Source organism: Suricata suricatta, chromosome 10 (genome assembly GCF_006229205.1).
Source record: "Suricata suricatta isolate VVHF042 chromosome 10, meerkat_22Aug2017_6uvM2_HiC, whole genome shotgun sequence".
Classification (NCBI taxonomy): domain Eukaryota; kingdom Metazoa; phylum Chordata; class Mammalia; order Carnivora; family Herpestidae; genus Suricata; species Suricata suricatta.
Genome location: NC_043709.1, coordinates 97,178,808 through 97,205,757, shown reverse-complemented (window position 1 = coordinate 97,205,757; position 26,950 = coordinate 97,178,808). Strand labels below are relative to the sequence as shown.

The 26,950-nt window shown below is 45.6% G+C and overlaps 1 protein-coding gene and 1 long non-coding RNA gene across 3 annotated transcripts; one reads left to right on the top strand and one right to left on the bottom strand.

The window, feature by feature from the left end:
• Window positions 1-846: 846 nt before the first annotated feature.
• On the bottom strand, window positions 847-2,874 carry LOC115304151. Its single transcript, XR_003914324.1, has 2 exons — window positions 2,809-2,874; window positions 847-966 (listed from the first exon to the last, which is right to left on the bottom strand). It is a non-coding gene; the product is annotated as an uncharacterized LOC115304151 (long non-coding RNA).
• A 713-nt stretch (window positions 2,875-3,587) lies between these two features.
• PEX5 (peroxisomal biogenesis factor 5) lies at window positions 3,588-22,115 on the top strand. 2 transcript variants are annotated; one of them, XM_029954641.1, is made up of 16 exons: window positions 3,588-3,684; window positions 4,295-4,457; window positions 4,775-4,810; window positions 5,089-5,221; window positions 5,420-5,551; window positions 11,030-11,135; window positions 12,190-12,280; window positions 12,912-13,022; window positions 13,269-13,361; window positions 13,742-13,861; window positions 18,238-18,381; window positions 18,600-18,670; window positions 19,050-19,262; window positions 19,804-19,969; window positions 20,305-20,462; window positions 20,638-22,115. In XM_029954641.1, exons 2-16 carry the CDS (start codon window positions 4,311-4,313, stop codon window positions 20,837-20,839), a joined length of 1,923 nt encoding a protein of 640 aa, XP_029810501.1. In that variant the 5' UTR covers window positions 3,588-3,684; window positions 4,295-4,310; the 3' UTR covers window positions 20,840-22,115. The 2 variants fall into 2 exon arrangements, with proteins under 2 accessions (XP_029810501.1, XP_029810502.1); XM_029954642.1 differs by lacking the exon at window positions 12,912-13,022.
• The last annotated feature ends 4,835 nt before the right edge of the window (window positions 22,116-26,950 follow it).

Here is a 26,950-nt window from a genome sequence, read left to right as displayed (position 1 = left end):
GTGTTTCCCTTGCTCTCTGCCCCTCCCCCGCTCACGTTCTGTATCTCTCTCTCCTTCAAAAATAAATAAACATTGAAAACACTTTTTTAAATGCTTAAAAATAGGGGTGCCTGGGTGGCTTAGTTGGTTAAGTGTCTGACTTCCGCTCAGGTCATTATCTTGTGGTTGGTGAGTTCGAGCCCTGATTCTGGCTCTATGCTGACAGCTCAGAGCCTGGAGCCTGCTTCAGATTCTGTGTCTCCCTCTCTCTCTGCCCCTCTCCCACTCATTCTCTCTCTCTTTTAACATAAACATTTAAAAAATGCCTAAAAATATATGTATATTAAATGTCACATAGTTAAAAATATTTAAGGAAATCTAATTTATATTTTTAAAAAGGTAAAGTCTAGCATAACATTTCAGAACATGGGCTCTGGAACCAGATAATGTAGGTCAGAGGTCAGCAAATTATATGCTGCCTGTTTTTGTACAATCTGCAAGCTAAGAATTGTTTTTACATTTTTATTTTTTTATTTTTATTTTCATTTTTTTTATTTTTTAAAATGTTTTTATTTATTTTTGAGAGAGAGAGAGAGAGAGAGAGAGAGAGAGAGAGACAGTGTGAGCAGCGGAGGGTCAGAGAGAGAAGGAGTCACAGGATCTGAAGACAGGCTCCAGGCTCTGAGCTAGCAGTCAGCACAGAGCCTGATGCGGGGCTTGAACCCACGAACCATGAGATCATGACCTGAGCCGAAGTCGGACGCTTAACCGACTGAGCCACCCAGGCGCCCCTGTTTTTACATTTTTAAATGGTTAAGAAAGATCAAAAGGATTTTTGTGATATTTGAAAATTATATAAAATTGAAATTTCAGTGTCCATAAAAATTTTTATTGAAACATAAGCATGCTCATTCATTTGTGTATTACCTTTGACTGGGTTCGTGCTATGAGAGCAGAGCTGAGTGGTTGTGACAGAGACTGTATGACCTGAAAAGACAAAAATATTTACTATTTGGCTCTTTACAGATAAAGTTTGATGATTTCGGTGTAGGTTCAAATTATAGCTTTGCTATTTAGTATAAGCTTGAGTCTATCATTTAACCTCTCTGTGCCTCAGTTTCCTCATTGGTAAAATGGGGATAATTCTAGTTGCTATTATTAAATTATTGTGAGGATTAAATAAATTGATATTTGAAAAATGCTTAGAACAATACCTGGCACACAGTAAATATAGTCTATATCTAAAATTAAGGAGGCTTTAACCTGTTAAATTTGAATTAATCAAACATTAATTCAAGAATATGTAGAATTAAACATTACAGGATGAAGTAAAATTGCTATTCTATAAATATTATTACTGGGGTGCCTGGGTGCCTCAGTCAGTTGAGTGCCTGATTCTTGATTTTGGCTCAGGTCATGATCCCAGGGTTGTGGATCGAGCCCTGCTTCTGGCTCTGTGCTGAGCGTGGATCCTGCTTGAGAATCTCTCTCTCTCTCTCTCTCTCTCTCTCTCTCTCTCTCTCTCTCTTTCTCTCTTTCTCTCTCTCTCCCTCTGCCCCTCTCTCCCACTCACACACTCTATCTCTAAAATTAAAAAAAAAAAAAGTCTCTTTTTAAAAAAGTATTACTTTGATGAATAGAACAATCATTTAAAGTTGAACCTAGCATTCTAATTCTAAAACTTCAATAAATTGAATGTTCAACACCTAACTAGGTTTATTAGTCCTTTCTTAGCAGCAGAGTCCCCCTTGGATTTGTGGCCAGGTTCTGTGCAGAATCCTATGGCCTGGGAGACACAGTTCTCCAGGGCTTGTAAACCAGGCTTCTCTAAGACTGGGAGGCAGTGTTGCATAATGGGTAGGTATTTGGAGTTGTGTCTGGACTGAATTTTGACTCCTACCTACCTGTGTGACTTTGGGTAAGCCTTATCTGTAAAGTAATAAGTAATACCTATTTCATAGAAGGTATACTGAAGATTAAAAGCACTAATGCCCATGAAGTGTTTAGTGCAATGCCTGAGCTTTAGTAAGCATTAAATGCATATCAGTTATTATCATTATTCTATAATGATTCTAGTAGGCGGGCACATAATGAGTTATTGCTAATCGGTTACTAAACTCCTAGCAGAGCAGGTGGTTCTGTGTGTGGTTTGGTTTGAGTGGTACTGGGAAGTCCTTTCTGGTTGCCTTGATTTTCTAAAATTCTACAGTATCATGTGCTTTCTCTTAAACATTGCCCTTTCCAGGGATCCTTTACACTTTACAGAGGGTATCCCTTCCTCCTTGGCATGGTTTAGTTTATGAGGTACTAGGTATTTTCTTTACAAGGGCAGCGTGAGAACAGTGAACAGGCAAGGGCAGGGATTTGTGTTCTCCAGGGAAAGGGGAGAGGGGGTCTGAAATGTGAAAATGTAAGGAAAAGGAGAAATTTTGTACAGTCTTCAGGTCTGCCCTGCCATTCTGTTCCCCTGAGGTGTCAGAACAGCTTCTTTACTTTACCAGGGAGGAGTTTATAGAGCCAAAACCCTCTGGTACCCTGGGGCCTTTGCCTTTGAAATCTTTGGGACACTAGGAAACAAGCATGCCAAGGGCGCCACCTGCTGTCATCTGTCTCCTCTCCTGCACCATGGGCTGGGATGGTGCTTCTGTCATCTTGGTACTAACTCATACTTGCTTAATTACCAGCAGCTCTGAGCACCTTCTGCCTTCTTTATGGCACCAAGACTCCCTTGGTCTTGGAGCCAGGTGAGATGTCAGGGTTTATTTCCCAGTGACCTTGAAGTTTGATACCAGAGCCAATTCTGTGGCAGATGGTGAGCCTGAGGCTTACCCTGTGATTAAAAATCATTTCTTGCATCATGTCTGTCCTTTCACAGTCTGGAGCAGTGGGAATACGGCCACAATGGTGACCTTGACCGGTAGTGGGGGAAGAAGGGAGAGGAGTGATTCACTGTGCCCCTTAGCTGTATGTTGCCAGCTTGAGGACTCAGGATGCATTGGACCCAATTTTAGTCTCCGGAATGTGTCATCATCTAGTGCTATTTTCCCCATTACGCAGAGGTGGTAGAGCGGGGGGGTGGGGGGGGGCGGGCGGGGGCAGGCCTTCGTCTCCAAGGAGACTGTGAGGATGTCCCACTAGGGGCAATTTGGAACTGGTCATCCCTAGAAGGCTGAGAGAGGTCTCGGATCTGACCCTCGCGACTTCCGCCTTAGGGCCTTTCTCTTACCTAAGGCTAGTCAGCCCCCTTTTAGAAGGGGAAACTGAGGCCTAGAAAGGGCAGGGAATCCCTTGGGTCACAATATGCCGTCAGGAAAGAGTCAGGAGGAGCTGGGTCCAGGATTACACGCCTTTGGCTTTCCCCCAAAGTTCAGGGAGTCCCTCTCAGCTCCACTCTTCTTTGAGCTTTCCATCAAACAAGTACTAGCGCTGGTGAGCCTTCGGAACGTTTTCAGAGTTGCCACTCCGAGACTTCCCCTTTAAGGCTCTCTTCCCCTTTAAGATTCACTGCTCTTCCGTCGCGCTGCGTCGCATTCTTAAGGCCCCGCCCCTTAAAACAGCTTTCTCAGGGCTGCGACTGCTGTGCGACCGCCACGGCCCCTTTAAGCTCGAGCCCCGCCCCTGGTTCCCCACCCCCTTCTTTTCCCTCCCCTCCCCCTTCGGCCTGCTCCAGGTGCCCCGGCGGGTCTTGCGGCGCGGCGCGCAACGGTGAGCGCAGGTCCCCGAGGGGGCGCGAGGACACGTTCCCCGTCTTTCTCCGCCCTGGCCGGATCCCCGTGGGTGCCGGGGGCGGGGCCGGACATGCGACTGGGGCGGGGGAAATGGGTGGGCCGGGGGGGGGGCGCGTGGGGTGGGCCGGGACCGGCCGAATGGGGGGAGGGGCTCAGGCGACTTAAGGAGAAGGAATGGCTCCCCTCGGGGCTCGCCAGACAGCTAGGGGTGTCGAGGACCGGGCTCCCACTCTCCTTTGCTTGGTCAATGTTCCAGTACAGCCTAGTTGCGGAATTGTACCCTCCAGACCCATGGGGTCCAGGCCCCTCTGTAGGGGGCGGATGCCGGCCCGTCCCGCCGCCTGACACCGCAGTCGTGGAGGCCACTGGAGAGGCCCAGGCTGAAAGCGGTGGCCTTTGCGGGGGGAGCGGCGAAGGCCATCGGCCCCCTGTCGGGACTCCTGGCAGAAGTGGGGGCCGTCGCAAAAGGCCCCGGGGGGCTAACAAGCTGGGACGGACGTCTGTCCGCTTCCCCGAGCCACGGGCTGAGCTGTGGGCTGGTGAAGAATCTGGCTGCCGGACCTCAGTTCCAAACCCTTGCCCATCAGTGAGTTGGCGGTCACCATGGCAATGCGGGAGCTGGTGGAGGCCGAATGCGGGGGTGCCAACCCACTCATGAAGCTGGCTGGGCACTTCACCCAGGACAAGGCCCTTCGGCAGGAGGGGTTGAGGCCCGGCCCTTGGCCTCCAGGAGCCCCAGCCTCTGAGGCGGTGAGTATTCTTGATGTAGAAACAAAAGCGGTTGGCCTGGGGTGGAGGGGCCAGAGGAGCGCTTTGGGATAACTGCTCTGTGTCACAAGTAATAGTTACATAGCTTAATGAGTGTTTACTTAACACGGGCACTAAGCATTTTACTTCCTAGGGATGAAGTCAGTCGTTTTATAGGTGAAAAAACTGAGACTCAAGAGAAGTTTTGTGACTGGCCCAAGGTCATGCTACAAGCCAGAGCTGGAATTTTAACTCATGTTTAACTGAGTTGTTGTCTTCACCACCGTGCCATATTGCCCCTCGTTTCTTTTCTGTCTTAGGTTTCCAAGCCTTTGGGAGCAGCCTCCGAAGATGAGGTAAACACACCAGTCTCTTCTGTTGCATTTTTCTTTTGCCCCTTGTGTTTTTACTTGAAACTTGGGTCACCCACATCTCAATCTTTGGACCCTCCTGGCCAAACGAGATTTGCCTTATTCCTTTTGCTTGCTTTTAAAAATGTATTCATTTGAGTGTTTCCAAATCTATAATTTCTTTGCTTCCCTTTCCTTGTATTTGACATTTAGTAATCCCCCCCGCCCCCAGTCATTGTGCCCTATCTCCTGCTGAGTTCATGTCATCGTGTCTCTCCTGACAGTTGGTGGCCGAATTTCTCCAGGACCAGAATGCACCCCTTGTATCCCGCGCCCCACAGACCTTCAAGATGGATGACCTCCTGGCAGAGATGCAAGAGATTGAACAGTCAAACTTCCGCCAGGCACCCCAGAGAGGTGGGTCCAGAGTCCTGTGGGAGGGGAGGGCACCATTTTCTAGGACCAAGGGGTTTCTGTATTTGCTGCTGGCGTTGGGGAATTGAGATGCAGAAGGAGACAGAAGGGACAGAGTGTGTTCATGTGCACTGAAGGTTCCTTAGGCATGATAGAATGAGATGTATTTCTTTTTTTGCCCATTGTTCTCTTTCTTTTAAGCTCCTGGTGTGGCAGACTTGGCCTTGTCCGAGAACTGGGCCCAGGAGTTTCTTGCAGCTGGAGATGCAGTGGATGTAACTCAGGATTATAATGAGACTGACTGGTCCCAAGAATTCATCTCTGAAGTTACAGGTGAGGCTTGCATGGGGCAAAGTTCTCTTCTGTTCCCCAGTTCCTCTTAGGAAATAGACTGATTTTGGCTTCTGTGACCTTTCTGGATTCCTGACTCATTTCTCTAGGACACTGAACCTGATTTCCCTTGAGTGATAATAGAGAACTACAGAAACTTACATGAAGCAGGGAACTGGGTTTGAACTGGATAAAAGATTTTGGAGATTATATCTCTGCATCTCTTTATATCTGTCTTTCTAAAGAGAGAGTGGGGGAGAGGACAAGGAGAGGGAACATGAGGGGTTAGGTACTTCTTTGTTATCTGGAACTTTATTACCGTAATTTTGTGGTGAGGAGCCACAGATTGGATGAATGGCAGTGTTGCCCAGGAAGAAATCATAAGCATAGCCTGTGGGATTCTGCCATTAAGTCATCTTGAAAAGGGTTGAGGCCTTGGGAAGTGCAAATGTGGAGTTCAAGGGCCTGAAGTACAGGGTCTTAGAGGGCAAAGCCCATATCCTGATGATAATATAAAAATTAATAATAATAGCCACTATTTACTTATCATGTTCTGGGCTTTGTATTAAGTGCTTTAAATGCCTGATCTGTTTAATCCCCATGAGAACTCTTGAGGTAGCTACTGTTTTTATTCCTAGCATATAGGTAAGAAAACAGGCTTTGGAATTAAGTGACTTGCCAAAGCTGATTCAGTTTTGTAAGTGGTGGAGTTGGGATTTGACTCGGTTTGAATGATTCCAGACCCTGTGGGCTTAACCGTGGTGCTCGACTGCCAGGCCTGCACCCTAAGCTCTCAGGGGCCCAGCCTATTTCCCCCTTTTCGAGAGGGCCCATGCTCATTACCTCCCTTGGGATTGATTCCTCTCCCCCAAGCCTGTCTGAATAGGGACTTGGGGGAAGAGCATTTTCTTCAGCTTTCCTCTTCCCCATTGCTGTCAAAGGGAAGTACTTGTTAGCCTTTTTCTAGCTTAAGAAATTAAGAATAACAAGAGATACAAATGGGCAAAGTTACAGAGATTCTAGACTCTCAGGGCGTTCACCTTGTCATAGTTCTTAAATATTCCTGAGATCATTAATGGGACCTGATTGTTTTCTCCCTCCATCATTTTTATTCTTCTAAAAATAGGGCTTTCTGTCTTTAGGAAAAAAAAATTCCAAATCTAACAATTAAAACTCATCTTTAATAAAAGCTTTTGGCCTCTTTTAACATGACTCCCTTTCCCACCCTGAAGTTGGAGTTTAAGGTGCAAGAGCAGATGTTCTTGGTTTCATGAATAGTGCCTTGCACTTTGGTCTTCACAGTTATACACCCAAAGTAGGTATTCCTTCCCTATTGAGTAGATAAAGAAACAGATTTGGAAGGGTTCCATACTTTATCCAAAGTCGTTCAGTGACCGAGATGATATACACACTCCTGTCTTTCTGACTCTAGGCTCCATACTTAGAGCCATTACACTGTCATTGTGAATCTCCTCTGTGGAATTCCCCCAAGTGAAACTCCGAGCTGTAGCAAAGATACTCTACCAGACCAACACCCAGTTTTCATACAAATCTTAGGCTTAAATGCTGTGTTTTATTGTAGAGAGACTTCTGTTGTAATGTGTGAGCATCAGTCAGTTTTGATTAACTCAGAAAAAAAATTATTGCTACTGGAAGCATTGAGATGGATGAAGTTTTTGTTGTAATGGCCCGAATTGCTTGTAATTAGTGAAATCTTCTTTAACCTGTAAGTGACCCACAATTTTAGAAAAACGCGTTGGACTTGTTTTACCTGTTAAATCCTCTTTGGGAGATCTCTTCTCTGTTTTGTTTTGCGGTCAAATGCTCTATCCCTGAGCTATACCCCCACCTTCTTCTCTGTTTTGTATGTTCTTTTGGGAGGCAGGGATAGGGAAAGTAGGAAAGGGAAGTTGAGCTGTCTAGAGCCCGCCTTCATAAAAATGCCCAAGTGCATTAGTTGTTGCTTTGTGTGTAGTGGACCTTCAGTATTTATTAAACAAACAAATTGAGGTCTGGGAGAAAGCTAAAGGAAATTAATTTGCTGGTCATTCATTGTTTTATTTTTCTCATAACATTTGTGGTTGATATTATATTGATGATACAGATTACCTATTGCTTTATGGTTACATTGGCTTCAAGATAAAACGTTATATGCTTTAAGTCCTTATTATTTTCAAATTCCTATTGTTAAGATTCTAGACTCAAGTTTAAAAGGAGCCTAGATATGCATTTATTGTCTTGTTTTCATGTTCTATTTGGAAATAATGAATAGTTTCACTGGAAGTTGTCAGTAAATGTAGAGGAAGATTCTGTGTATCTTTCCGTTTCCCCAGAAGTAATATTTTGCATGACTGTTCTGTCCAGTATCAAAATCAGGACATTGGCATTGGTACAGTCCCAGGACTTATTAAATCTCACCAGTTTGGCATGCCTTTGTGTGTGTGTTTATTGTTTTATGCGGCTTTATCACATGTTACAGAACTCTTCCATCGCCACACGAAGCTCATTTTTCAGTCTGCCATGTTTCTTGATGGAATCTACCCCCACCCCTGCCCTTCAATCTCCTGGGCCAAATGCTTCTCCATCTTGTGACTTGGGATGAAATTTGTCTTTAAGGGGTTTAGAATTTAGACAGCCTCAGCTAACATGGTATATGCGGTCCCTATGGTGATCATGAGAGATGACCTGGCGCTTTCATAGGAAAGACAGTATGCAGCAGTAGCAGATGATGAGGGCAGTAGGTCTCCCCCGGGCACAGAGGAACTGGCTGTGGAATGAAAGGAGTAATAATCGCATCGTGCTGTCTTCTACTTTCCATATGGGTTTGCTGTGAGCAGACAGTAATGTTAATAATACCTAATATTTGTTACTTTGTGCTTTACACGTGTGTTATCTCATTTGGTCTTTACAACCATCCCTATGAGGTAGCTACTCTTTTCTCTATTTTATAGATAAGGAAATGGAAACTTAAGGGTTAAGTAACGTGGACAGTGAATAAGAGGTGGCCTTGGGATTTGAGTGATCGAAGGCTGACTCTAGAACCTTCGTTCTTTACCACTGTGCTCTTTAGCAAACTCAGAAATGTTTATGGATGAGGGTGGGAAGCTTTGAATTTTTTACTTTTGAGCTTGGGGTGTGTGTGCCTAGGTGGAAGGAACAATCAATAAGGAAGTGAGGTGAACATTCTGAATTGGATATCTGGTGTCTAGGTTGTTGGTTCTAACTCTACTAATTTACATAAGCTAGGGCAGTCCCTTCTCCTTTGTAGGCCTTAATTGCTTCAATCTCAGGGATCTAAATGGATCTGATTTTCTGTAAGAATTTCGTAAAAAATAGTGTGAAGACCAAACAGAATTCTAACAGGTTTCCAATGCCAGAGAATTCTGAGTCTGACGGCGAATAGGGCCCAATACCAAATTAGAGCTATTCGAGGATGACTTTTCTCACCTCTGGGATTTTTGTCTAATCTGCCTCACGTCTCTTAAAGTCCAGATGCTTTATATTTTTTCCGTTGCTTCTTGTCCTTGGAGCATTTCACCAAAACAGCATTCTCTGTAATTTGAGGAGCATTTGTGGGCAGAGTATGTTTCTGGAAAACACTCTAGTGGAGAGGAAGGAGGAGCAGTGGTTAATTTTCAACAGAGTGGGAGGAAGGGACCAGGAGGCACTGAAGAGTCTACTTAAGTAATTTATGTCTCCGTATTATTAGGTCTCCACTTTTGGGCTAACAGTCTAGTTGTGGCAAAGGAAAGAGAAATGTTGTCTGTAAGAACTAGGAGGGGGTCTGGATAAAAATGTTGAGAGTCTTTGAAATTAAGGACTCAAAAAAGATTGTCAACCACATCTTAATTTATTATATCAGTAATATTTATAGTTAGGTGTATTTTGAGAGTCTGTACCCTTTTTTTCCTCCAGATTTTGACATTATTCCCACATGTTGAGATTACCTTGTTGAAATTGTTCAGGCACAGTCTCAGTTAAATGGAGTAGACAGTTCTGTTACACATTTAATACCGAGGATATTAAATCTGCCTTCTCAGTGTTGAAAGCAATGACAGATCTCCAAACTGGGGACAAAGATAGGATGACCATTTCAGTACGGACATGGAAAAATGCGGATGCAGGGCAGGACGCAAAGCGCGCTGCTGGCTGGTGCGTCTGTGTTGACTCCTTCTTTAGGCTCTCCCCGCCTCCCCCTTATTTTTGAGAGAGTGCAAGCTGGGGGGAGCAGCAGAGAGAGAGGGACAGAGGATCTGAAGCCTTCTCAGCGCTGACAGGCCGACAGCAGAGAGGCCGGTGCAGGGCTTTAACTGAGCCACCCAGGTGCCCCTCTTTAGGGCCCCTTTGAATAATGTCTTAGTGCTTTTTTTTTTAAATTATTATTTTCCCCCTGGCCTCAGAATAGTAAAGGATAAAGTCCTGGAGGTTGAGAAAGAATTCAGTGCCCTCGTTAGATCTGTTGCCTTGCTATGTTTACTGTGATGTTTGTCACTAGAGCTTCTGGGACAGTTCCTAGAATTACACTTAAAAAAACATAGCCTTAAAATGAATCAAAAGTGAGGGGTGCCTGGGTGGCTCAGTTGGCTAAGCGTCTGACTCTTGATTTAGGCTCAGTTCATCATGATCTCACAGTTCATGGGTTTGAGCCCTGCGTTGAATCCCCTGCATGGGATTCTCTCCCTCTCTCTGCCCCTTCCCTGCTACCCTCTCACTCTTTCTCAAAATAAATAAAACTAGAAAACAAACGAATCAGAGGTGACAAGTCAGAATAGAGTCTCTTCCTGGGGGAGGGATGGCCTGACGGAGCCTGTGAGAGGGCTCAAACATTCTGTGTCTTCATGAGGCTGGTGGTGATTTGTGTGTATTCGTGTGTCGAGTTAATGAAACAGTATGCTGATGTTTGGTACACTCTGTACTTTCATGTTTGCACATTGCATCTCAACTAAAAGAATGAAACCAACAGCCAGGGGGAAGAGTGGCCCTAGGTCTTTTTAATTCTAGCCCAGCATTCTGCTTCTCAGGTTCTCCTGGTAGGTATATTAACGATGAAATAGGAGGCTTGTTTTGTTGGGAGAGTGTGAGCTCTGTCGATGGAGAACGGACCAGAGGTCTTCTGCTTTCCCTTAGCTCCTTACTGGTTTCCTGCCACACGTTTGAGGAAAGGGGAGGCCCCAAGAGCCTGCTAGTTCTTATCGAGGCCTCTGGCCCTTCAAGCAAAAGAGTTTGGTCCGTACTGCTTTCCTGAGTCTCCTTGTTTTTTTTTTTCCAACCCAGTAAATGTCCACCCCCAAGCCCCTTGGGAGTGGGTTGGATATTGAGAATTTAGTAGTGTTTTCTTTTGAGCAGCAGTCTCTTAGGGATTCAGTGGGATCTCATCTGCTTTGGCTTGGTTAAGAGGGTCAGTTGAATATATGTAGTTCCCTCCTTTTCCCTGGCCCCTCACCAAGCCCTAGGTGATTTCTCCAACTCTGTTCCTTGCAGATCCTCTGTCTGTGTCCCCTGCCCGCTGGGCCGAGGAGTATCTGGAACAGTCCGAGGAGAAGTTGTGGCTGGGAGAGCCGGAGGGAACATCTGCCGCTGATCGCTGGTGAGTCCAGCTACTTCCTTCTGGACGGATCCCTGTGAAAGGAGCATTGGTAGTTTTCCCAGACTCCCTCACCTCCGATATCTGCATTCTCAAACTGATTTGCAGTCCTCTCATTTTTTTTTAAGTTTATTTATTTTGAGAGAAAGTGAGTGCATGCGCCAGAGTGGGAGGGGAAGAGAGAGGGGGACACAGAGGATCTGAAGCGAGTTCTGTGCTGCCAGCAGAGAGCCTGATGTGGGGCTCAAACTCACAAACTGTGAGATCGTGACCTGAGCTGAAGTTGGACACTTAACTGACTGAGCCACCCAGGAGCCCCTCCCCTTTTTTAAAAAGTTTATTTATTTTGAGAGAGGGGGAGGGAGGGACAGAGAGAGGGAAAGGGAGAGAATCCCAGGCATGCTGTGCACAATCAGTGCAGTGCCTGATGTGGGACTGAATGAACCATGAAATCATGACAAGAGCTGAGGATGGACATTTAACCGACTGAGCCACCTAGGTATCCCCTCTCATTTTCAGTGTTAAGCTTCCCTCTTGTATTATTACCCTACTCAAGTGTAAGTGAGTCAAGAATCCTTAGTGTCCTAATCGGAAGTTTGTAACTTTACCTTATGCATCCTCTTTAATTTGGAGGCTTCTACTGTATTCTTCTCTCTGCAAAGGTTTGTTTGGGAATGGGAGAGATAAAAGAATGTAGGTAGTACTTTGCCACTTCTGCCTAAGTGTCCTTTTGGGCAGAGAGAGAGGGAGACAGAGAATCCCAATCAGGCTCTATACTGTCAGTGCAGAGCCTGAGGCTGGGCTCAAACCCATGAACTGTGAGATCATGACCTGAGCTGAAACCAAGAGTTTGACACTTAACCAACTGAGCTACCCAGGCGCCCCCCAAGTGTCTTTTTTAAATGTAAATTGCAGTTTGTAGACCCTCAACTAGAATTGGTATCTTTTCCTTGATAAAATGGTGATTGCCGTGGGCTGGGAGTGGGGAGTAGCGGGGGTGGGGGGGCGGCTGGTGGCGGACTGGTGTATGGAATAGGTTTGCCCTTACCTGTTGCAGGTACGATGAATGTCACCCTGAGGACGATCTGCAGCACGCAGCCAGTGATTTTGTGGCCAAGGTGGATGACCCCAAGTTGGCTAACTCCGAGGTGAGCCACATCCCTCTATTTTGCCCAGCAGAGCTGGCCTTCAAAGTCAAGAGTCTCGGGGCACCTGGGTAGTTCAGTCAGTTGAGCATCCAACTTTGGCTTAGGTCATGATCTCGTGGTCTGAGTTCAAGCCATGTCAGGCTCTGTGCTGACAGCTCAGAACCTGGAGTCTGTTCTGGATTCTGTGTTTCCCTCTCTCTTTGCCCCTCACCTGCTCATGCTCTGTCTCTCTCTGTCTCTCAAAAATGAATAAAATATTAAAACAAAACAAAACAAATTAACGTCAAGAGTCTAGCTTTTCACATCCCACTTTAAATAGAAGGAAAAAAGATCCCAGGTCCATTCCTTCCTGTCTTGAGAATGGAGACTTAGGGTCCTGCCTCTTACTTTCAGCCTTCTTTCCCTCACTTCCTTGCATACTAACCCTTTTGCTTTTCTGTATTTTCTCAAATCTTTAAGGCCAGAAGTCCCTTGCTTTTTGTTCTCTGCATTTTTCAGGGTCTTTAGCAGATCTTGTCTGCAGCTAGAGATGGTCAGGGGGAGGGTGAGTGCAGGCTTCTCTGGGGCATGGTTGAGAGTGCACACCTGGAAGTCCTCTCCCAAGTGGCCTATGTGTGTCTCTGTGCCCCAGTTCCTGAAATTCGTGCGGCAGATTGGCGAGGGGCAGGTGTCCCTGGAGTCCGGTGCAGGGTCGGGCCGAGCTCAGGCAGAACAGTGGGCAGCAGAGTTTATACAGCAGCAGGTAGGACATTGTCACTTCCCAGTCCCACTTGAGAGCCAGCTGGTGCCTCAGACCTTGGGCTCAGTGTTCAGTGGTCCTAGACGGGGAAGGGATGTTATTGCCAACTTGTCTTGGTAGCATCGAGGTCCTGAGTGGGTGGGAAAGAGATCCTGAGGATGTTCTCAGGAGTGTCCAGGTTGCTGGTGTTTAGTGGGTATTTAGTCAGTAGGAAGTTGGTGGTGGTCTGACCATTCTCCTTTGTCACAGGGTACGTCAGATGCCTGGGTTGACCAGTTCACAAGACCAGTAAACACAGCTGCCCTCGATATGGAGTTTGAACGAGCCAAGTCAGCTATAGAGGTGAGAGCAGGTAGCACAGGGCAGGCACCTCAGGAGAAAACACTCCTTTGGAGAGAGTGGGTGTTTTAACAGCAAAGAAACATACAACGAATGAATGAACGTTGTCTGTCCTAGTGTTCCTGGGCCCTCTGTGTCAGAATCGCTTGGGGTAAGGTCTGTGAAATGCAAATCCCAAGGCATCAGCTCGCACTGCAGACTCCGAATCTGAGGGTAGAATCTAGGAATCTTCATTTAAAAAAACTCTTCAGAGGATCTTAAATGCACTGAAATTTAAGAACCACTGCCTTAGGGGATCTATTCCAGTGGCGCCAAGGGTGGGGGTGGGGTGGGGATGTGGTCCTGATGATCTCCTTTTTCTAGCTGCCTTCCCTCTCTTACAGTCTGATGTCGATTTCTGGGACAAGTTGCAGGCAGAGTTGGAGGAGATGGCCAAACGGGACGCGGAGGCTCACCCCTGGCTTTCTGACTATGATGATCTCACATCTGCTTCCTATGATAAGGTAAGAACTCGGTTTTCAGATTGCAGGCTTTTCTTGTTTTGTTTCTCCTTTCATCCTGAATTTGGAGGGTACCTGCTTTCAAGTAATTACTTCCTTGAACCCCTTTCAATGAAGGGAAGTCTAAATCATTTCCTTACCTCATTCCTCTCCAGAGTTTGAAGGTGTGGTTTATTGTTAGAGTATAAAGATTAATAGTAATAGACCATCCTTGTCAAATAATGGTAATAACGGTGGCATAAGACTTATGATAGAGATTTGCCCATGATGCATTTAGAACCCAGATGAAGGAGCTCTGCTTTGGAGTTTGATTGAGAACATTTTGAAGAGATAGATAACCCCTTTGGTAGAGAGTGGTAATCGGTAGACTGTCTCTCTGTCTCCCCTCCTTAATATCTATTTACTTTTTTTTTTAGTGTTTGTTTATTTTTGAGAGAGAGAGAGAGAGACAGAGCATGAGTAGGGATGGGGCAGAGACAGGAGGGAGACACAGAATCTGAAGCAGGCTCCAGGCTCTGAGCTGTACTCTGGATTAGTGACATCATGACCTGAGCTGAAGTCAGAGGCCCAACTGACTGAGCCACCCAGGCACTCCTTTATTTACTTTTTTAACTCACAAATTCGTTTTTAATTTGGATCTGTTTCTGTAGGTACTGACCACTTGTGCCAATTTAGGGTGTTTTCAAAGAATTACATTAATTAACTTAAATGTTAGGAAAATTTCCCAGCAGTCATTGGTGAAGGTTTTGCATAAAGCATGTACTTTAGTCCGAGAAGCTTATGCTATTTCAGAGGTATCGTTGTGGGAAAAAGTCTGCTTTGGGGCTATAAGGTATTTAGGGATGTGGTTAATAATAGAACTGCTAAGGGGGCATTTGTGGCTCAGTCAGTTAAGCATCTGACTCTTGATTTCAGCTCAGGTCATGATCTCATGGTTTGTGAATTTAAGCACTGCATTGGGCTCTGCAACTGACAGCATGGACCCTGCTTGAGATTCTCTCTCTCTCTCTCTCTCTCTCTCTCTCTCTCTCTCTCTCTCTCTCTGTCTCTCAAAGTAAATAAATAATAAATTAAAAAAAAAAAGAATTGAGCTGCTGAGCTGAAGCACGAGGGGAAAGGGAGAGAACTGTTTGGTTTTGGAAGAGGCAAAATGAACTGAGGAGGTGAGTAGCGATAACTCCTCTCAGCTCAGATCTGGTTGGGAAAGGATTCTGGGGCTAGAACCAGGGCCTGAGATGTAAAGCAGGATGCCAAAGGTAGATCTTGACATAGGGGAGCTATGCAAAGACAGGGAAGAGTAAAGTTCAAGATAACTTAAAAAAGGCTAGCATTTGGGGCGCCTGGGTGGCTCAGTCTCTTGAGTGTCCGGCTTTTGGTTTCAGCTCGGGTCATCATCCCAGGGTTGTGAGATTGAGTCCTGAGTCAGTCTCTGGAGCCTGCTTAAGATTTTTTTTCTCTCTCTCCCTCGGCACCCCCCCCCCCCCCCCCCCCCCCCCCCCCCCCCCCGCTTGTGCACTTTTGCTCTCTCAAATAGGAAAAGACAAAAAATGGCTAGCATTTGAAAGCTAATGAAAAACTTAGTACTGGAAAAACAGGATTTTGTTTATTATTTGTTTCAGTCTTCGTGTTTAAGAGCTATCCTCTTATTTAGTAGAAAAGAGAGCTTACTTCTTGGACCCTGCCCTGTGTTTTGCCCCAATAAGAGTTTCTTATATAGAATCCTGAGGAGGAAGAACTGAAGGAAGTACCTGGATGTAATACATTTATTACTTTGTATAAGCAATTTGATAAGTTTCAGGGTTCCATCATCTTGCAAATGGCAAATTATAAATTTTGGTTAAAATTGCAATGCCTTTTGATAAATATAGATATATTTTGTATGACTAGCATTTCTTAGCAGTTTTTACTTTCAAATTAATGACATGCTAGGTAGAATAAAACTTTCTTGAATTTTTTTTTAGAGGAGGGGAGGGTCAGACAAAGAGAGAGACTCCCAAGCAGGCTCCACACTCAGTGCAGAGCCTGACAGAGGGCTCAATCCCACGACACTGGGATCATGACCTGAGCTGAAATCAAGAGTTGGACACTCAACTGAGCCATCCAGGCACCCGTATGCTAACTATTATTGAATTATATGTCATTAAAAGTGCATTTTTTGTTTTTAAATATGGATCTGATCCTGATTGTCATGTAAATTCATGGGTCTCTGAATATACTATTTTTTACTGGATGATCCTTTCCTTAAATTTTCAAGACAACATCTGTTGCTCAAGCAGATATTGTATCCCTTTAGCATAAAGGAGTTTCTGTGATGGGCCAGACTCTTAGTAGTAATCCTGTATTTGCTGCGTGATCCTGTGAGATTTTGGAATAGACCAGACGGATCAGACCTGATTGGCTCAGGTTAGATGTTTTAGGTCGCAACAGCGATCATAAGCTAATGCCACATTCTTTCGGTTTGAAGCTTCCTCCAGCATTTTCTTTCTTCCATTTATGCAAATGTTCTAATTTTGAAAAGTTCCTCTTTGATCATCAGTTGATAAAATGGCAAGGAGGGGAGATAGCACGGACAAGAGGGTTGTTTAGGGAACCTCCTGATGGCAGTGATGGGTTACATTGTCTTTTGAGGATAATGCCTATTTTATGAATAGTATTTTATGCTTTTTGAGGATAAGATGATTTAGGTGAATAGTCTCATTTGATACTCGCAGTAGTCCTATGAGGCAGGAGTGTATTTCATTAGGAAATTCTGTTACAGATGACAATGATCTCTGTTTCCAACAGGGTAGCTTAAAACATAGATTGATGATAGACAAAAGTTGAGGTTGATTGTGGAGGGATTTACATCTAGGATGGGGGTTAGCAGATTATGGCCCACAGGTGAATCTGGCCTGCTGGCGGTTTTTGTTTGGCCTAGGAGCCGATAGTGGTTTTAATATTCCTAAATGGTTGAAAAAAAAAAAGTAGTATTTTGTGACATGTGCAAATTATATAAAGTTTACATTTCAGTGTCCATAAATAAAGTTTTATTGGAACACAGTCATGTTTATTTGTTTACATATTTGTGGTCCCTTTCTCTCTCCAAAGATGGAGTTGAGTAGTGACAAAATACTTAGTATCTGACCCTTGACAGAAAAGATTTGCTGATCCCTGGTCAAGGGTCATTTTCTACCTTCAAAGTATTCATATTATACAGTGATATCCCAGGCATGTTACCTACTCTCAACATGAATGTACTTTTAATACATTTATTCTAATTCATCTCTTGTAATATATCTTGCTTCTTTGACTTCCAGTGTAATTATTTAATTTTTGTCTGTTACAAATAATTTTTCTCTAATGACTTATCAGGGTTTAGAACTTGGCTGGTAAGAGTTAGGTATTTCCAGTTCTTTAGTGGTTCCTTAGTAATAGTGAAAAAGGGCCTCACTCCTGTCTTTATCATAAACTTTCATTGTTATTTGTCCTTAACTATATTTAGAATGGCTCTGCCTGGTATTTTGCCTCTTTTCTTTCTGGCAGATTGTTTTGTGATGGTAACTATTTATTCCCCAAAGAGGAGCATTTTATTTGCTTGTCGCAAGTCGTGCGGCTTCCTAGTGACTCCTGTTTTACCTTAGTACCCCTTTGCCTAACGTGAAATACCAGCAGACAAAGCTTTGCACGTAGCATCATAATCCTTCCCTGAATTGAGGAATCTTCAGCCAGAAGAGAATGGTGTTTTTCTGAAGCATTTTTTGCCATCAGGATTTTGGGATCTAGCTTTCATTTACTGTCAGATACAGATTAATGTTAGTAACTTTCAAGAATGAAATTAGGGAACAGCTAAACATTTGAAAGTGCTTGACCATGTGTTCCCGAGTCAGTGTGCACCGTGATTCTCTGAGCTAGGCGAGAGTGGCACTGGAGTGGCAGAACCTCTGACTCGAAGTTGCATCTCCATCTTACATTATCACACGGCTGCAGGGAAACAAGAAATGCGCTTTGAATGGCTGACCAGAGCTTATCTCATTACTATAAGCAGATCCTGTAAGAAATGTGTTCTGTCCAGTGGTGAGAGTCAAGGATGCATGAGTACAGGTCTTTAGAGACTTCCTAAAATGAGCTTCCTCCCAGCATGGATCCCGGTTTGTAGACCTGCTTAGTGCTTCGGTTATTGTGAACAGGAGACTGCCGCATGAGCATGATCCCAAGCGAGTTTGCTGTCGTCCTGCAGGGTCTCCTTTATAATTTGGAGAATCCGCTGGCATTTAATTCAGATATTTTTGGAGGCCTTCCACTTCTCCACTGCTGTGTTCGATGTCACCTCCCATTTCTGTTGCTCTGACTGTGATGGCTCTTGCCCGGACAGGCCTTCACTTGGCTTCCTTTCCCTGTAGGGGTACCAGTTTGAGGAGGAGAACCCCCTGCGTGACCACCCACAGCCTTTTGAGGAGGGGCTCCAGCGGCTTCAGGAGGGGGACCTGCCAAATGCCGTGCTGCTTTTTGAGGCAGCGGTGCAGCAGGAGCCCAAGCACATGGAGGTGAGTGACTCGCTGTTCTGTCTTCGTAGAGGACGCTGTCTTCTTCAGTTTTGGGGGAAGCCCCACAGAGCAGTGCAGGTGGAGGAGGGCCTGGCTGGGGGCCTGAGCTTGGGGGGTAAGGGTTAGAGGGTGAGTGGGTAGGGGATGGGGGGAAGCCAGAGGAAGGCAGGGTGGAAAGGTGACTACAGGGGTGATGGAATCTGGCACCTTCTCTCTAGGCGTGGCAGTACCTGGGTACCACCCAGGCAGAGAATGAACAAGAACTGTTAGCTATCAGCGCGCTGCGGAGGTGAGTACATGAGAGGTAGGGGTGTGGTGGCTCCGGGGCTCCACAGATAGCCGTTAGGATGCTAGGATCACGGACCCAGATCCTTGGCTGCTTTCTGGTCACTAGCAAGAGTGTTTCCTTGGGGTGAAACTGTAAGGTTTGGAGGGACCTGGAGATACCCGGTTCCATTCCTTCATGAGCTGTTAATTTTATATGTGGGGCCCTCACTGGCTCCTCGGCTGCTGAAACAGCCTCCTTCTCATATGTGTAATTTTATTCATAACTCACATATAGCGGATTCCCCTGGATCTTAACCAGGCGGGGCCGTCAGGACTCTGCATTCCATGACTGTATTTCAGCGTCCCTGCGGATGCCAGCTCTGCCCCCTCTGTCCAAACAGGTGTCTGGAGCTAAAGCCCGATAACCGGACGGCACTGATGGCCCTGGCCGTGAGCTTCACCAACGAGTCCCTGCAGCGACAGGCCTGCGAAACCCTGCGAGACTGGCTGCGCTACACCCCGGCCTATGCCCATCTGGTCGTGCGTGGTGAAGAAGGCGCTGGCGGGGCGGGACAGGGCCCCAGCAAGCGCATCCTGGGATCTCTGTTGTCAGAGTGAGTGTGAGGGATTCTTGGGAGGACAGATGGTAACCTGAGTCCTGGTAGGGGGAGGGCCTTGATTTTGGAAGCTGGGATAGACTGAGACTCAGGAGTTTGAGTGGGATAGGGGGCGGGGGGTTGCCTGGGTGGCTCAGTCGGTGAAGTGTCCAGCTTTGGCTCAGGTTGTGATCTCTCAGTTCGTGGGTTCAAGCCTCGCTTTGGGCTCTGTGCTGACAGCTCAGAGCCTGCTTCAGATTCTGTGTCTCCCTCTTCTCTGCCCCTCCCCTGCTCATGCTCTGTCTCTGTCTCTCTCTCAAAAAATGAATAAACGTTTAAAAAATTTATTTAAAAAATCCAAAAATTGTGGGATGGGAAACCCAGGAACCACTCTACGGTATGGTGCTGGGATGAAACCGAAAAACAGGTTTCTGGAGTAGAGTTTGGGGGTAGGAGGATGACTGAGGGATATGAGTGGCTAAGGAATTATTTTGGGAGGGTAGGAGTAGAGGCATATCCATCCACCTATTTTTTGTGTTTTTCCCCCCTACTTATCCAGCTCCCTATTTCTTGAAGTGAAGGAGCTCTTCCTGGCTGCTGTGCGCCTGGACCCTACATCCATTGATCCCGATGTGCAGTGTGGCTTGGGAGTCCTCTTCAACCTGAGCGGGGAGTATGACAAGGCGGTGGACTGTTTCACAGCTGCCCTCAGCGCTCGTCCCAATGTGAGCCTCGGAGGAAGAGAAGTAGAACGTGACTGTGTCTTATTGAAGAGTCACTTGTTGGGAACTTCGGAGTCATGGGAGGTTTCGTCCCATAGACTGCTTGCCTTGGGAGAACTGAGACGAGAAGGCTGGGAGTCCAGGGTCATCTGGACGTAGTGGAGGATGCATGAGATGAGAGCGGTTACACCATGTCACGCAGTGAACAGTAGAGGACAGAGGGGTGGGGAGTAACCTGAATTGGCTACAGAGAATGGGGAGCCAGGGGGAGGAATGGTCAGAATTGGATCTGAGCCTGGCTCTTGTTTCTAACCCTTCTCCATCCTTGTCTGTCCCAGGACTATTTGCTGTGGAACAAGCTAGGGGCCACCCTGGCCAATGGAAACCAGAGTGAAGAAGCTGTAGCTGCCTACCGTCGGGCCCTTGAGCTACAGCCTGGCTATATACGGTCCCGCTATAACCTGGGCATCAGCTGCATCAACCTTGGAGCTCACCGGTGAGAGCATCCATTGAGTGATTAATGGACAAACTCTTTCCCCCTGCCTTTGACCCTAGCTCCTCATTCTCTGATCCCACGTTTGACTAACTGGCCCCGGCCTTCTCCCCAGGCCGGTTGACCTGCTTCTTCCAGTCATGTTCTGCTCACCATCTCTCATTTTTCTTCCCTACAGGGAGGCTGTGGAACACTTTTTGGAGGCCTTGAACATGCAGAGGAAGAGCCGGGGCCCTCGGGGAGAAGGGGGTGCCATGTCAGAGAATATCTGGAGCACCCTTCGTTTGGCATTGTCTATGTTAGGCCAGAGTGATGCCTATGGGGCAGCCGATGCCCGGGATCTGCCCACACTTCTAACTATGTTTGGCCTGCCCCAGTGACAGTGGGATGGGCTGCCCTGTGAGTGTCTGCTTGGAGGGGTCCCTGCTCTGAATGTGACTCCCTCTCCCCAAATGGGCCTACCAAGGGGGTGGGCTGATGACCACAAGCGGTACGGCCTCTCAGGAGCTGCCTCAATGTAGGGGGTGGGGTAGTCTGTGTTCTTCCTACGTAACTGTGGGAAAATGAGCTGTGTTGACTCTGAGTCCCTTGGTAATTCAGGGGCTGTACATCCAGCTACAGATCTCTCTGCTCATCATGCCCTTTTTTGGTGCTGCTTTTTTGGTAGGACCCAAAGATCTAGGGTAACTGCTGTCATCAGCTGCCATTTCTGATGGGGTCTACCACATTCGTAACGTCTGTCGTTTCCCCGCCTTTTACTGGGAACTGATAATAGTACAGCTTTCTTGGGCAGTTGTGTGTGGCAGGTTCTTCTACTGTGCACCTCTGTGATGACTGTATCTGGGTTGGGATGCTAGGAGTTGGCCTGTTGGATTTAAATGTTGCTTTGGCCCAGCAGAGCTGAGTTTTGATAAGGGTGCTCACAGTTCTATTGCTTCTGGACCTCTCCTGCCTGTAGCTCGGGTTTCCTGGGCGCAGTGCGGCACAAAGTAATGCTGGTGTCATTACTTAGGGGTCCCCAGGAGTGGCTGGGGTCGCCTGTACAGGGAGTGTGTGTGGAGTAGGAGGACGGCTTATTTGTGGAATGAACCTAGAAGAGAGCAGATGGGATCAGGTTAAGGGCTCTGTTTTGGGGCCTTTGGTGGGAGGACAGAGCAGGTAGGCTGAGGGGGTTGGTGAGCACAGCTTGCTGTGGTCACCAACCCCCCACTCCTAGAAGGTGTTTGGGTAGGAATTGAGCTAGCTCTTCTAGTTGGCTCAGAGATGGCAATCTTGCCAGATTCCTAGCAGAGAGGCAGTTCAGTGTTACCATAAGCCTTTTGCTTACTTCTTTAAATGTTTCTGGGGGGGGCATTGAAAAATCCCCTCCCCCCATATCACCTTCACAAGGTGTAGATGGAGGGAAGATGAGGGAGCAGCTTGGAGTCTCGTCCGCTGCCCGCTGCACAGGGAGGTACACCAGCGCCCGGAAATGCCTGCTGAGCCTCTTGCCTTGTCTTCAGTAGCTAATGATCAGAGAGATTTTTTTTTTAAACTGCCATGGTCCCAAGGTTCCATCCTGAAATTTATTTTTCTTTGTATGAATACGTGTAAATGATTTAAAAATAAAACTGTATGAATAAAATTTGTATGAAGAATAAATGGAACTGACATGGGTATGTGTTCTGCTGCCAGAGGAGAAGTTGGGGGGTGGGAGGTGGGTCAGTGTTTGGAGGATTGATGTTCAACAGTTTTTTCTTCTCTGTCTTTCACATTCTCATTAGTATGTTGATTATCCATCCATTCAGTAATATTGAGCACCTAACATATGCCTGGCATATGCATAAGATGGACAAGGTCCCTGTGTCCATAGAACTTAACAGTTTGGCAGGAGAGACCAAAGATTAACAATCATGCATTTTTCGTACTTAATGATAATGCTCTAACAGGAAATGCGGGGTATGATATAATTGGTGTTGCTTTCATTATGAACTACATGGGAGCACTTTGGTCAATGCTTATGCTTTCTAAAGATTTTCATCTGGCTTACCCTGGTTTTATTAGGAATTATATCACGGACCATAAAGAGATAGGTATTTATTCATGGGAAAAAATTTTTTAAATATAAACATATTTATACGTGGAGATAAATGGCCATGGCCATGTTAGTATTAAAAAGAAATGTCTGAAAAAATTAGTTCAGTAAATTATCCAGACAGTAAAATATTATTCAGCTATTTAGTTCTATTTATGGAACAATTTCCAGTGACCATAAGTGCTTAACAATATAATGAGAAAGAAAACATTAGCAAACTATTTACAGGTTATCTTGAGAAAAACATGCCTTGAAAAGTTGGGAAATATTCTAGAATGCGAAAAGTGTGAAGATCATGAGTGATTTTTTTTCCTGCTTTTTCATACTTACCTGTAATTTTCAGTTTTTCCTAGAGCATGAGTAATACTTTAATTGGAAAAACTACCAGTCAACAACAACAACAACAAAAACATGGTGAGAAGAAAGAGGCATCTGTTGTCACACCTGGGTGACCTCAGGACACCTGGGGTCCTGGGCTCCGCAGGGCAGGCAGTGCACGGCCCCTGACTGGGCCTGGGCATGCTGAGGCAGCACTTTCTGCAACGTGTAGATCGATCTGAGGCCTGGCTTGAGAGTCGAGCCAACTTCTGGTTTAATTGAAATCTCCAGGTGTGTCTGCTTTGCCTGCCTTTGGTGGCATGAAGGTGTTCAAGAGGTTGCTTTTCTTGCATGGCCAGTGCTAGGCATCTTTTGAATCCAAATCAAATCCAGCCAGTACTTACTGAGCCCCTATCATGTGCTGGGTGCTGTTCAGGGAAACAGTTCACAGGGTGCCTGTTCTCATGGCGTATGTAGTAGTTAACTAACAGAATATACATGTTAATAAGAAAATACCAGTTTTATGTAATTTTTATGAATTTTAATTTCTATGAAGAAACCAAAATACACATTGCACTAGAGAGTAACCGGGAGGGTTTTTGGGCGCGAGGAGCCAGCCATGGAGGTTTGGGGGGAAGCACAGCCCAGGTCCCACGGGGCCAATGTGAAGGCTGTGATATGACCTTAAAAGAGCCCTGTGCACCCCAACAGGAAGAAGGCTACAGTGGAGAGAAGAGCAGGAGCAGGGTAGAAGGTGAAGGGGTGGGCATGAGCCCAGCAGATAAGTTCTTTTTGATTACGGTGAAGCGTCGGAATTATGTTCTAAATTCCACTGGAAATCACTGCAGAGTTTGAACAGAAAAATGATGTGAGGCAATCTAGTATTAGAAGACCGTTCTGGCTGCAGCGTAAGGACTGCATCATGGTGTAGGAGGCAGGGGTGGGTTCGAGCTGAAGCAGGTGGACCAGTTAGTAAGCCCACTGAGAGATGCTGGTGGCTTAGTCTAGGGTGGAGATGGAGTGCAGGATGGATGGATAGCAGGCAGATGGAGGAAGTTGGGACAAATTCAGTATATATTTTGTAGCTATGACTGTAAGACTAGCTGCTGGATTGGATGGATTGTAGAGGGTGAGGGAAATAGATGAAGGATGACTCCTAGGTTTTTGGCTTGAGCAATTGCAAGAATGGTGACGCCCTTAACTGACAAAGGGAAGCTGTGGGCAGAGTGGGTTTGGGAAGGAAAACATGAAGTTCTATCACAACACATTAGATTGGAGGTAGAGATCTCCAAAAATAGATATCAAGTGGATAAAGTGGACATATACGTCTCAGGTGAGAATTCAGGGCTAGGCGTATAAATACAGATGGTATTTGAGGCCACGGGACTGGCTAGGTTTGCCTACAGAGAGAATGTAGACAAAGAGGGTGTAAGGCTACAAAATGCACGGATTACCAGGCATGCAGGATGCCTTCCAGCAGCTCTTTGTTCTTGGTTGATACAAAGCTGTTAGGGGCCACCTGGTTCAAAATCAAAAACAAAAAATTGAAGTGGGTCTGCAACTTGAAAGAAACAATTTAACTTTTAGCCCAAGTTTTCCTGTTTCCCTAGAAAGAAGGGTAACTGGCAAATGATCTGTGTGTTCATTTCAATACGACCAGGGCTTTCTCCCTCCATAGGCAAACACATGGGTGAATGATTAACAGGCTGCTTGGTTAGCGAGGGAAATTGGTTTGAGTTAATGGCCTCAGTCTTGTTGCTGATGGGCCAGCTCCAGAGTCCTGTCAACCAAGCAGTTGAACACAGAAGCATGCTAGGCACCCTGTTTAACTAGAGCTTGCATGGACATTGAAGGCCTCCTTAGGGCTCCTCCATATTTTCTTTGTTTTAACTTAAAACAATCATTATTTTAAAAAAATGTGTATTTACTTGGCGGGGGGAGGTGAGGGGCAAAGAGAGAGAGGAAGACAGAGGATCTGACTCTGCAAAGCCTGATGTGGGGATCGAACTCACAAACTGTGAGACTATGATCTGAGCTGACTGAACCACCCAGATGCCCCACTTAAAAAATTATCTTTCATTTTCATTTCAATTAAGACATTTTAGAGTAGTTTTAGGTTTACAAAAAATCAAGAGGAAGGTGCAGAGACTTCCCTTATGCCCTCTGCTGCCACACAGGTACAGCTTCCTCATATTAACATCAATCAGCAGAGTGGTACCTTTTTTTTTAACCAAGGATGAGCCTATGTTGACACGTCATAATCACCCAACATCCATAGGTTTAGGTAAATGTATAAGGACTGTATACATCATTGTAACCTAAGAGTATTTTCACTACCCTAGAAATCTTCTGTACCCTGTCCATTCATGTGCCCCCTAACCCCCATCCTCACCCCCACCCCCAAGTGCTAAACTTTTGTTTCTATAGTTTTGCGTTTTCCAGAATGTCATACAAGTTGGAATCATATCATATGCATCTTTTCATGTTGGCTCCTTTCACTTCGTAATAAGCATTTAAGTGACCCTCATGTCTTTTCATGGATTATTCGTGTTACAGGGTGATGTTGAAAAGACCACCAAACACCGAATTGAAGCGAGGCAAGATTTTATTTACAGCAGGGCCAAACCTGATCTCCCTGGTCTTAAGGAGCAGAGAATGGCCCCGAACAAAGGGTTGCAGTGAGATTATATAGACATTCACAGGATTCCGTGATAGCCAATTATGTTGTGACACACAGACAGCAGTTTTGGCGGGAACCTATCAATTTGGTTCTTTATTCTTTTAAGATGACCAATCATAGCAGGGCGGTGACTAAGCAATTTTTTTGCAACCACAGAAAGGGGTGGGGGAGTAGTTTGCAACAAGTTGTCCATTACATTCTATAAATAAGTTAACCCTTTACATTCCATAAGCTGACCTATAACAGGTCATTTTTCTTAGTCCTGACTATTATCCCATTGTCTGGATGTATCACAGTCTGTTTATCCATCACTACTGAAGGACATCTTGGTTACCCTCCAGTTTTGGCAATTATGAATCAAGCTGCTATAAACATTCGTGTGTAGGACAAAAGTTTTCATTTCCTTTGGGTAGATACCAAATGTCATGATTGCTGAATTGTAGAGTAAGACTATGTTTGTTTTTGTAAGGAACTTCCAAACTGTCTTCCATAGTGGCCGTACCACTTTGTAGTCCCACCAGCAGGGAGTGGGGGTTCCTGTGGCTCCACATCCTCACGGGCATTTCGTGTTGTCAGTGTCTCGAATTTAAGCCACTGTAATAGGTGTGTGGTGGTATCTCATTGTTTTAATTGGCACTTCCCCAATGGCAGGTGATGCATGGCACCTTTTCCTGTGCTTATTTGCCATCAGTATATCTTCTTGGGTGAGGTGTACTCGGCTTTCTTGACTACCATCTCTCTTCCTGATGATTGTATCTTTAGATACTTTCTTTAAAACATTAAACGGAGTTTCAAGTTTATGCCTAGGAGCTATTAAATTCCCTCTTTGTACTTAGAAGCCTGACATGACAGCTTTCTACTTGGCAACTCCTCTTTTCTCTCAGCAGAGATATTGCAAGATCATCAGGAAAACACCTGCCCCCTACTCCATTTGCATCCATTGGGTACTTCCGCCTTCCTTGTGTTTGGAGGGAACAACTACCTTCCTCCTCTTTAAGGATAACCCCTTATTCTGGTTTTCAACTTTCTGTCTTCGCAGGATTGCGCATCTAGCTTTTATTTTTAATGTCTCCCTCCCTACTGGCCCTCTCTCTTCATTAAATAAAAATGCTCAACTATTTCCCATCAGGAATCAAATAAAAATTTAACAGATCTACTGATCAATCAACCAAACAAAATAATCTTTTCTCACCCATGAGCTCAACCCCACTAGTACCTTCCTCCTTCTTCATATCCAAGCTTCTGCAGGGAGTGGACCATGATTGTCACCTCCGGGTCCATTCTATTCACATCTCTCACTGTACTGTCCCCTGCCCTTACCACACCACTGAACCTGCTTTGTTGAGGTCACCAGTGACTTCCATTTATTACCAAAGTCTATGGATATTTCTGATCTTATTTGGCCCAACTGTGGCATTT

Coding starts and splice junctions, on each gene's coding strand:
- PEX5 (XM_029954641.1), top strand. CDS start 4,311: ATGGCAATGCGGGAGCTGGTGGAGGCCGAATGCGGGGGTGCCAACCCA. Junction 5,552..11,029: donor ATTCATCTCTGAAGTTACAG/GTGAGGCTTGCA, acceptor TGTTCCTTGCAG/ATCCTCTGTCTGTGTCCCCT. Junction 18,671..19,049: donor GCTATCAGCGCGCTGCGGAG/GTGAGTACATGA, acceptor CTGTCCAAACAG/GTGTCTGGAGCTAAAGCCCG.